Source organism: Vigna unguiculata, chromosome 5 (genome assembly GCF_004118075.2).
Source record: "Vigna unguiculata cultivar IT97K-499-35 chromosome 5, ASM411807v1, whole genome shotgun sequence".
NCBI classification, from domain to species: Eukaryota; Viridiplantae; Streptophyta; class Magnoliopsida; order Fabales; family Fabaceae; genus Vigna; species Vigna unguiculata.
In genome coordinates this window covers 39324412-39337265 of record NC_040283.1, presented here as the reverse complement: position 1 = coordinate 39337265, position 12854 = coordinate 39324412, and the positions used below count along the sequence as shown (strand labels likewise).

General features: G+C 27.7%; 1 protein-coding gene across 1 annotated transcript; it reads left to right on the top strand.

Moving 5' to 3' along the window:
* The first annotated feature begins 3529 nt into the window (after window positions 1–3529).
* On the top strand, window positions 3530–6990 carry LOC114186285 (gibberellin 2-beta-dioxygenase 8-like). The gene is made up of 3 exons (XM_028074342.1): window positions 3530–4032; window positions 4732–5053; window positions 6760–6990. Exons 1-3 carry the CDS (start codon window positions 3575–3577, stop codon window positions 6988–6990), a joined length of 1011 nt encoding a protein of 336 aa, XP_027930143.1. The 5' UTR covers window positions 3530–3574.
* Window positions 6991–12854: the final 5864 nt, after the last annotated feature.

Below are 12854 nucleotides of genomic sequence, written 5' to 3'. Positions count from 1 at the left end.
TATTATTTTTAAGAGATCATTTATTTAATTTAATCATCTTTTTATTTAATTATTTTTTTAACTTAAAATTAATTATACTAAAATTATAAAATTATTTATATTTAATTTTAATAATTATAATTATAATAATAACAATAATTATAATTTTATTATTTTTTATTATCTTAAAAAATAAATATATTACTTTACTAGTTTATATAAATGATTTAGGATTACTCTTTTGGTTTTTATTTTAGTTTAAAAATATCAAGTTAGTCCTTTAGTTTTTTTTAGTTTCAATTTGATCTCGATTTTTCAAAAAATGATGCAACTTGTTTTTTTTTTGTTAAACTTTTTGAATTGGATCAAGATTTTTCCATAAAAGTTAAAGTTGTGAATAATGATGGTTTTTTGTTGATGTAATTGACATAAACCTAGTATATATTTTGATGAAATATCATTGCTTCGTTTCAAGAAATTTAACGAAAATGATCAAATTATATTAATTTTTAAAAAATCAGAACCAATTTGAGACTAAAAAAACTAGATGACCAATATGACATTTTTAGATGAAAAAATGGACCAAAAGAGTAAATCAACCAAAAATTTGACACCCTCAAAGTATTGGTCAAAGATCCGCCACTACATGAGTTAACAATTAAGAAAAAATGTAATATGCTATGATGTCATTTTTAATATAAAGATATGAGTATTATTGAAAATGTTATACTCATGCTTTGTTATTTATGTCTTTTACTACTAAATTTTGATATAAATATGAGTAATTAATTTTGTAAGTCATTTTTAATAACAAACATCAAATAACATTTATATAAATAATAAATTTGGTCTTAAGGGAAAGACAATATTTCTCTATTTTGAAAAAAAAATATTTGAACCAAAATGAAACAAATAAAGTGAGGACTAAATTGAAACAAATAAACATGTGTGAGACTAGATTGAACTAAATAAACATATGTGGGGACCAAATAGACATATGTGGAAACTAAATTGAAATCAAGATGATGACATTAGACAATGATACTGACACGTGATAGTACCTTACCACGTGACACTGCACTGACAATACCACGTGTCATAACAAGGATTTGACACGTGACAAAAAAAATTAAAAAAAATTTAAAAAAAAGTGAAAAAAAATCACAGGATGGCGTGCCGTTAACGGCATTAACAATTTTTTTTTTATTGAAAAAAGTTTAACTGAAACACTTTTTTAAAATTTAAGTCATTAAAACTTTTTAAAAACAAATATCAAACTAAAATTTTAAAACGAGTACTATTTAACTACTTAAACCTAATTTCAAAATATAAATTGGTAAAAGGATATTTTTTTTCATATCCAGCGGGCTAACACAGCCTGCACAGCTGTGTTTATCTCATCCCCAATTTTTATTTATTTATTTTTTGTTATTCATATCTATGATATATATTGTAGTATTTAATCAAACTTGTTATCTGATAATAGTTTAATTAATCTGTACCGAAATTAACACTTGAAAAGATTCAGCACTTGGGGTTATCAATCTGAGTTTTGGTTGGGTCCCCAAGCCAGTTTATTTTCTCTGCAGTCTTATAATGGAACTCCATTGTCACCATCAGTTGTGGTACCCTCCATCAATGACATGACATATTACTTTTTATATGATATAAATATATAAATATGACCTAATTTTTAAATACTTATCCAACATATGTATTCTTATTTCATTTTGTGTCATATATTTTATTTCAAATACAAAAAGACTGTTTTTCATGCATAATAAATAGTGAGAAAATATATATAAAAAAGTTTGTGAGACTCCTTATTCATAATAATCTTTCCCATTTAGAGGAGGAAAAGAAAGGAAGATAGAAATGGTGATTTGTGAATAAAATACTGGATAAATAATAATTTGTACGTTATAAGTCTTTTTTTTTATGTGTGAAATTAAAAAATTCAAAATTCTTTCATTAACTTTCAATGGTGAACTCTAAGGAATCTCTAAAGTCCCAATAGGATCCTAACAAAAATGTAAATCCCCCCAATCCACCAATACATCAACAAAACCCTAACATATATAACCTTCTATCTTGTATGATTAAAGTAAAATTAAAGAAAAGGTTTATATTAAAATGAGATAACAAAAAAATTGAATATGAAATTTAGATGAGACTACATACACACACAAATCTCTAAGTTGATGCATTAAGAATTATAACGTAATTAAAATGTAAATTGGAAATATTTTCAAGTAATGGTATGCGGAAGGAATAGAAAAGGTATGAATAAAAATAAAATGAAAAAAAAAAACTATGCTCTAGATCCTTTACTTTGAACCATAGTAAATTTTGATATAGTATTATCCAGGCTATTAATCGAGTTTATCTGTTTTTAGAATGAAAAGAGAATTGGTTATATATGTCCAGTTTCTTAAAATCCTCAAATTCCCACTTTTACTAAATTTTTTACAGATGGAGCCAACTAATTTATATGAAATCTTCTTTCACCTAAAACTGATGAACCAAAACTTAAATTTCACTCAATCAAAATATAACTGACAAATCCTTTAAATTTTATTAAATTTTCACTAAACTTCTGACTTCCAAACTTTTAAAATCACTTGATATCTCAAATCCACGGTAGATCCGAAAGAAAAGATAAAAAATAAGATTTTAAATATTTAAAAAGGATGATAATTAGCAAAGGCACCAAAATTACTTATTTAAAATGAAGGAACTTAATTTATAAAAAAAATTAGAAATGAAAATTTCATACAATTTAAACTTAAAAATAATGAATTAAAGAATATAAATTTAAATGTTCAACATGTAAAGAAATGAATTACACTCCAATCCTTATTAAAAATACACCTACGTACAATTAAGTTATTTACTTATCATATATGTTTCTAAGAAATTTGGTTACATCCTGTATAAAAGTCTAGCCACATCTACTAAACACATTTAAAAGCTTATATAATGTGATTATAAATACAATATATGTATATACAAACATGTTAGTCAAGTATATTTGTTAGAGTTTAATTATTTGTGAATAAAGACTTGGTCGGGTTGACCAATAAATCTTGACCGACTTTCTTTTAGTGTATTTCTTTAAACATTCCCAAATAACACAAACTATATAATGATTGGTTTGCTCCATCATGTGTACATTTTTTATTAAAAAATCATTATAAAAATAAATAATTTGTACAACTTTTTATTATTAAATATTTTTTATGACAAATAATATTTTTATGATAAAAAGTAATTATTAAAATGATAAATAATTATTTTAATTTATAAAATAACTAGATTTAGATTACAAAGTAAAAATTAAAATGTAATTACTTTACTTATATATATATATATATTATATTCTATTTTTTGTAATTATTGATACTTATACATTAAATGTATTTTGTTTTTTTGTGTATGGAAAGTGTATTTAAGCATACCTAGAAGATACACAGGTGAAGCAGCAGACTCTTGACACGCGTAAGCAATTCCCATTCATATTTCTAACAGAATATATGAGCAAGTTCGGTTTTTGAAAGGATAATTCAAAGTATTTGGAGCACTCAATCTATCTCAAATGGATTACGAACCTCCATTTTTGGATGTCTACAAGCCCCTCCTTCTTCAAAACTCGCATGGTGATGATGACGGTGATGGTGTTGGTGGCATCAGAAACGACAAATCCGAGTGGTGTGAGCTTCCTCTGATCGATCTAAGCCGGTTAAGCCTCGACCATGACGAGAGGGAGGAGTGCATGAAAGAAATGAGTGAAGCTGCGAGAACGTGGGGTTTTTTCCAGGTTGTGAATCACGGTGTTTCGCAAGAGCTGCTTCAGAATCTGAGGCATGAGCAAATGGAAGTGTTCCGCAACTCTTTTGCAGAAAAATCCCGAGAAAATTTCTTGAATTTACCTCCCAGAAGTTACAGGTGGGGCAACCCATCTGCCACAAACCTCACCCAAATTTCATGGTCTGAAGCTTTCCACTTGTTTCTTCCAGATATAGCAAGGATGGAGGACCAGCACCAAAGTCTCAGGTATATATATATATATCTATGTAAACACTGCATTGTTAATTCTTCTCAAATTCTTGTTCAGAAAGAAAGTGCATGTTAGGGTCACAGCATGCTGCAGAACATGGAACAGTAAAGATATATGAGCCTGAATTAATGTGGGGTTTGGTTTAAAGTTTTGACATTCATTCTCTTTTCTGTGATTTTAGCACATGCCGAGGAATAACTTCAGTCAACTATAGGCTTTTCAATAAAGAAAATTGTGACTCAAACAGTAGTACATGTGTTATGTTTGTTTATCTGAGTTTCAAGGTTATGATCAAACTATTTAGAATCTCTGCAAAACCTGAAGGTGTGGATGCTTTCTTCTGGTTGACCTATTTGACTGGATATAATCTATCATTTTTCTAATATCTTAACAACATGCACTATCCAAACGATAAATCATTGTAGAATTAATGTAGATCTGTTGTAAAGTTTGTTTTTTTTTTCCTTGGTTGAAGAAAATGATGGTGGCTGCCTTTTTGCACATAAAGTTTATTATTGCATGTACTTGAGGCAACAATTGAAGGTACCAAACGTTTCTTTATGTACCTTTGATTTGGAGTGGTGAATTATTTTACAACCTTTGAGGACCACCGAATTGTCTTTGCAGTTTCTCTTGTTTACTTTCTGATGATGTACAATTGTTCTAATAACTAAATTGTGATGCTGAATATGCAGATCAAGTATTGAGGCTTTTGCATCTGCGGTTACCCCACTGGCAGAAAGATTAGTGCAAATCCTTGCTCAGAAAGTGAACATCAAGTTCAGTTATTTCCAAGAGAATTGTTCAGCACACACTTGCTTTCTTCGGTTGAACAGATATCCACCATGTCCACTCCATTCAAGGGTGTTTGGCCTCTTACCTCACACTGATTCTAGTTTCCTCACCATACTGAACCAGGACCAGATTGGGGGGTTGCAATTGATGAAAGATGGAAAGTGGATTAGTGTCAAACCTAACCCTCAAGCACTTGTGGTTAATATTGGTGATTTATTCCAGGTAATGATCTCACCATTCTTACTTCATTTTCATAAATAAAAACGTCAAAACTAATCATCATATAAGAAAACAATCCACAAACTTAATACTTGTGAAATGGCTTATGGGATTGGAGAAAAGTCTTGACTTCACAATAACTTTGAGAGAGACTTTAAGATTAATTTCGTAATCAACTTTTAAGTCTGGAACTTATAAAAATATCTCAGGTTTTACTAATTAAAAATCAAAAACCCTAATTAGTAAGCTATGATGGAGATAGTAATGGAATTAATCAGTACGGGTAAAGAGTATTTTTCAAAAGGGGTATTATTTCCCAAGGCAATATATAACAATTCGAAATTTCCTCCATTTACTTTTCTTATATCAATCACCTTTCGCATAACTTTTCAGTTTAAGCGATTAGTTCAGAGTTGAATCTAATCCAACATACGTATTAGAGAATCTAACTATATGAAGGATATTTTGTGGTTGAGTATGTATGAAGGATCGGTCGAATATGGGAACTAATTAAAAGATGTAATAATTATCTCTGTGCAATGCAAAGAATCATTAGCAGAATAGGTATCTTGTTTTCATATAGGATCACTGGGTCAGTCACTGAACATACAGATTTAAAGATAATTGAACAAATTAAAGTTACATCAATCAAAATCTAATTCCTTAAGAAGAAAGATGGTGCAGTATATGATCCTTAAAATGCAGAAGAGACTATTCCACAAGAAAGGAAATATGTGGAAGAAAAAGAATACACGAAAATGATTAATGACCTCGCAAAGAAGGATTGTATTAGGTAAAAAATGTGGATGTGATATATATTCTGGGTTATTTCAACTCATGTCTGTGGGTCCTTTGCAGAAATTATAATATCTGCTGAGAGTGATGAGATAAATTTTAGAATGCACATAATAATTTTGAAACACAGGTTTTGCCTCCCTTTGAATTTGTTACTAACCAATGAAGATCTACCAGCAGACCAAGGTGGACAAATATGGGCCTAATCTACATCAATGATATAAGCACGAAAAAAGGATAAAAAGAAGGAGAGTGGATTAAGAAATTAAAGATGAGTCCATGACAAGATGTTCACAGAATGAACCCACTAGCTACTGGCTAAAGTCAAAAAACTAATCTTTATGCCTAACTGCCTCAACAACAATCTAAAGTACCAAATTACTCCAATATAATGCAATTTTTATTTTCAAAAATACCAAAATAAAGTAGATTTCGAAATAAATAAATAAGATAAGTCATGTTAATATGACATGACTTCAAGATGACACGACTTTAATTCAAAATATTTTTAAAATTGAAATCGTATCAAATTGAGATAATTTTTATTTTAATAGAATTCGCATTAAATTATATTAAGGTGACACAATTTTAATTCCAAATACTTTTAAATTTGAAATTGTGTCAAATTGACACAAATTTAATTCAATTTTGATAAAATTCGTATCAAATAGACACAATTTTAGTTTAAAATGTTTTAAATTAAAATTGCATCTTCTTAACACAACTTTTTTATTATAAAATCGTATATGTTTGACACCACTTACTCACTTTCATAATTTTATTAAAATCTGTTCCATTTCGGTAATTTTCAGAAAAAAAAAAAACTTTTGCCACTGAATACATTATGTGATTATATAATTATAAGTGTTGATATATATAAGATATGTAATTAAGTGAAGTTATTAAATATGCAGGCAGTGAGCAATGACATGTACATAAGTGCTAAACACCAGGTGGTGGGAGGTGTGAAGGAAGAGAGGTTCTCAGTGGCATATTTCTATAACCCTAGAAAAGATGCAGTGATAGAGAGCCACATGAAGCGAGCAGTGTACAGAAAGTTTACTTTTGGAGAGTACAGAGAGCAGATAGAGAAAGATGTTAAGGAAACAGGTGATAAAGTGGGGCTCTCTAGGTTTCTCTTGTAGAGAGACATAGTCATATTTTATCACCAAGATAATAGAAAAATGATATTATGATTTATTGATGTGAGTTAATATTAATTAATGTATCATTATTTTTAAAAAAAAAATTTAATAATTCACACTAAATTATGTCAGAAAATCAAAAATGAGAATAAAAAAATATAATTCAGAGTATAATTTTTCAAAGTAATAATTCAACCTTCCCGCATCTCACATCTTTGGGACCACGTTCCACCTTCCCCACAAACTTCTCATCTCCCAATCATACTTCGACAAAACTTCCTCTTTCTTCTGCACCTTCAATCATGCCATTTCTCACCTTGTAATTCTATATATGCTTTTCTTTCCAACCTTCACCTTCATCATGCATCCCTGCTGGTACAAATATAAATGATTGGGAGATGAAATGTATATTCATGTGCGTGTTGTGTGTTTGAGAGAGGAAGAGAAGAAAATAGAGAGGCAAAGTTTGAACATCTTAAATAAACTCTTACTAAATTCATAATCAATGAATTAAAACTCCTATTAGGATTTGAATATTTCGTAATGGCTTGAATGTCAGTGATAAAATCATATATATGTTAATAAAACTTACATATTAAGATTTGAATTTTAAACTTAACTCACCTTATAAATTTTAATATCATATTAAAAAATAAACTTTAAACTTATTTTAATCCACAAAATGGATTTATAAAGTGAGATTTATATTAATTTATCTACTATAAACTAATCTTGATAATTCAGTTATAATGAAAGAAAATGAATATGCACATATGCTAGAGCTAGAATTGCTATTTCTTTCTACTTTGTTTGATGTGAGTTATAAATTTGAAAACATAATTCTTTTCTTAAAATACAACTCTACCATTCCGGATTCTCTACTCAATATTTTGGTTTTGTGTTCTATTAAACATTAAATATATATTATGTTGATATTTTAAAATCAATATTCATCAATGTATTTTGAAAACATAATAAGAATAGAAAACTCAATAGAAAATCCAAATCCAACATTTGAGGTTCAATTTTGAATGCTATATTATTGATTTCCCACTAAATCTCCATTTTAAGTTTTTAAGAAAATTAAAGTGAAAATAATTGGTTATTTATTAAGAATTAATTTGTACAAGCACTTTAATTACTTTGGATATTAAAAATAGAGAGATACTCTTTTGTGTGACGTCATTAAATATATATATATATATATATATATATATATATATATATATATATATATATATATATATATATCACTACTAAAAATTTTCATATTACATGGGAATTTTCTTACAAATTTGTTAAAAAAATTTACAAGAAAAGATTTTTTTCTGCTATTTTTTTTAAGAATTTTAATTGGTAGGTAATTCCTTCGTGGGTAACTATTTCCTACAAAATTTATTGCGAAAAGTGTTTTATACAAAACATTTTAAAAAAAATTGGTAGCAATTTCCTGTAAAATTTTTTTCATAACAAAATTTATAAATATTTCTTACAAAAAAAATTTCAAAACAAAATTGAAAGGAAATATGAGTTTTTTTAATAGTATATAAGCTATGAAAAATTTAATATATGGAGTTGAATTCTAATTAAGTAAAGGTAAAGAAGATAAGCAACATATAATTAGAAAGAGACTCACAAGTCTCATAGTTTAAGGTTTTGTATTAGAGATTACGTCGAATATTTTTCATGAATTGATTTATGATTTATTCTTTCTAAATTTTTCAGATTACCTACAAATTATTTTTAATATGTCTATTCGAAGAATCTAACATAATTTATTTAATAAAAGACTTAAAAATTGTAGACTTTAGATTTTTTAATAAAAATACCTTTAGATAAAAAAAACGTTTTTAACCTTTGAAAAAATTTATTATTCAAAATAAAAATGTTAAATACTGCGGAAGAGGTAACATCCAACAGTAATATATATAGGATTTACAATAATGACTCAAAGTGATGTAACTCTTAAAGTTTTTATTTATTTTGTAATATTATAAAATAAGTACCGTCAATTAATTAGAAAATGCATTCATATATATGTTAAGCTTTTTTTCACTCGTTTCCTTTCTCTATATTCATAAATTTTGTTTTCTTCAATGCGATAAAATTTATGTATAATGTTAATTTTATTTAAGGTTTAATTTTATTAAACTTTTTTGTCTATTGTTAAAAAATTTATATTATTAATTGAGTTTATCTATCGTCTAATTTATTTTTTATTAAATAAATCACAAAAACATCATGTTTCGTTTATCACATGTTAAGCAATGTTATATAAGTTATGTGATTAATATTTTTCTTAGCAAAATATATATATATATATATATATATATATATATATATATATATAGCAATGTTATATTTATAAATGAAGGAATTAGGTTACTCTATCCTATATACATAATATTTACAGCAATACTTTGTCAATTTAACCATTTTCTTGTCAATCCTACCCACACTAAGCATAATAAATTTCAAATATTCTTTTTTACATAAAACAAGTCCCTTTTGCGGTATTCAATTAAAGCATATAAAAAATTCAGATTGTAAAAGTGCAGGTCAATCTTTGTACCTAGTCAAGGTTACGTAACACTTTCTAGTTTCCCAGACTCACCAACCATCTACTTCATAAACTTAATGTAAGATATGAATTATTTTTGTTACTTTTATTGAACATTATTAAATAATTAATGAGATCGATGTATTTTTTGTATGTCTTTCATATCACCACCTACAATGGTCAAGGGATTATTCCCACTTTCATCATTGATAGGACCATTTTTATTATCTAATATACTTTATTTTAAAATGATAGTCATCTTTATTTTAAATGAATAATGATATCATCTTGTATTAATTACATAATCCTACATATTTTATAGATGAAGATAAATAAGAAAGATAAACAAGACATAATAAAACTCGGTTCATCCAACTAACGAAAAAAAAATCATATAGTAGGAATTCATATAAAAAATATACAGGTTTTAAATATTCAATAAATAAAAAATAGAAATTCAATTAAAAGTATTTAAATTTATTTTTAAGAACTTGAAACTTAGTTAAATATTTATTCATAGGTTTAAATACTTTTTTGATCCTCGTTTTCGTAGTGTTTGTTGCAGATGGTCCTCATTTTTACAGAATGTTTAAAATAGTCCTCATTTTTACCGAATGTTTAGAATGGTCCTTATTTTCGCAATTCGTGTTTTATTTGGTCATTTTCTATAACGCCGTTTAAATCATTAACGGAGCATTGTACATGTGGCACGATTTGTATTATGGTGTATTACGTGTACTGTACAGGTGACTTAATTAGATATTTTGGGATAAATAAGTGAGCTAGGGTTTTGGTAGGGAATGTTTGTGCAGTTGGTGAGTTTTGGCAATCTTGTTCCTCCATTCCCAATTGATATCAGGTATTTGTACAGAAATCAAGTATTTGTATAGAAATCAGGTATTTGTACAGTAGAGATACCTTGGATGTATATCAATAAGGTATCTGTAAGCATCAATATTTAACTCTTTAATTGTTAACATCACTCTTCCCCAAACTGCTGGGTGTGTGCTCCAATTGGGAATGGAGGAACAAGATTGCCAAAACTCACCAACTGCCCAAACATTCCCTACCAAAACCCTAGCTCACTTATTTATCCCCAAATATCTAATTAAGCCACCTGTACAATACACGTAATACACCCTAATACAAATCATGCCACATGTACAATGCTCCGTTAATGATTTAAACGGCGTTACAGTAAATGACCAAATAAAACACGAATTGCGAAAATGAGGACCATTCTAAACATTCGGTAAAAATGACGACCATTTAAAACATTCTGTGTGAAGATGAGGCTCATTCGCAACAAACACTACGAAAATGAGGACAAAAAGGTATTTAAGCCTTATTCAAATATACTTTTAATTTAAAAACGATTGTTTAATGCAGATTAGATTCGACATTAAATTCGACAGAGGCAACTAAAGTCTTACAAAACTATCAACGACTTCAGTTTGACTTTTCTACACTATCTCTTATATAATTTGTGGATGTTATGGTTTCTTTATCATGATAATAAGAATAAATGTCTTTTCCAAATTGAAATTGTGCATTAAACCCTAGCTCACACTTTAACTAGGGACCACATAAAGTAAATTGTGCATATTGCAAAATGTTTTATTAGATAAAAGTAATTAATCACTTCCTAGGGCATCAATCCAAAACCATAAATGCATATGAAATGAAAGGATTGCTAAACAAATCAAATACAGAGACTCTAACTGAAATTTGAGTCACATTCAATTCTTCTTTTTTTTCCAACCTAGGTTTGTCCCTATATATCTATTTTCCTATCAATAACAAAACATATCCTATCTTCTATGATACGAAGGATCCTTCCATTAACTAATTAATTGCTCTTCATTAATTGGGGCTTAGGGTTAAGAAATAAAACAACTAGTATTTTATCATATGTAGGTGTTAAGTATAAAATAAATGTTTGTTTTTATATACACAATAGATTTTTCTTTTAAAATATATAGAGTATATTATAATTGAAATTTATGATAACAACGCAATTGTTTAGTAATAACTCCTAAAAACCCTAAGATAAAATTTTAGATATGTGGTATATAAGTAAACTTTTATCATACAAAAATATATAGACTTAATATTATCTTTTTCGGGGGTCAAATATTCACTTAAACAATTTGCAAACTCTCTAAATATTCGTTCTTGTTGTCCATTCGTCGCTTCTATTCGTCAATCGATCGATGGTACATATTAAAGGTACTCTGATGCTAAAGTCAATGAATGGTCAATCGATCAAAGCATTAAATGTTGTAACTAATGTGAGGCAAAAGTTCCAACAATTATCTTTGACCTGTATTTATAATTTTCTCCATAGGTTCGTGATTAGAGCCAATCTAATTACGGTCCAATCGTTTTTAATCTTGATTTCTTACTTGTTTATGCTAATTAGATGTTTAGATGATCAACTCGAATATCGTTCAGTATACAGAACCAAACGTTTTGACACATAATTTGTATAAAGTACTAGGATGAAATCCTGTTGGCAATCCAACTGATGGCACGAGAGGTATCGTTTGACATGGTCGAGCGGCTGCCGATTGCATCTTTTTCGAAATAATCTCACATGAGTGGTGGTTGAGTGTTAGATCACATATGGAAATCTTCTTCAAAGTTACCTCACATGAGTGATGGTCGAGCGTTCGATCACATCTCTAGACACCTTCTTCAAAGTGATCTCACAAGAGCGGTACCCAAGCGTTCAATCACGAATACCTTCTTCAAAGTGATATCACTAGGTTGACTGATTGAGTCGATTGACCAACCATACGATACATTATCCTTTTTAGTCTCATTATCGGTTTATTTATTCAAATTTATTTTAATGTTAATAAAATTTTAATGAAATATTGCAATTTTAAAAAATAAAAAGAGTGTTATTAATTATTTTTCATTCAACAAAAAATAAAATAGCTACTAAAATTTTTAATTTACTTGGAATACAATTTATGATTAATTCGTTCTGATAATTTATAGAAGAACATTAGTAAGATTGAAAAACTTAAGTATAATATAAATAAGGTTCATTATATTTCATAAGTGAGTGTAAGTTTCATCTTATTATTTGATTTTACAAATAAGTTAAGTTTAAAATAGACTTTTTAAAGTTTGTTAGTAAAATTTGTTAAACTTACCGTATTATATCACCCATTATCAGATTTGATATCAAATCACTTAAAAATATTTATGTCCACACTCATAATATTCGATCCTTACTTTAGGGTGTGTCAGAATACTTATCATATTACAAATAACTTCAGGATGTTAAATTACA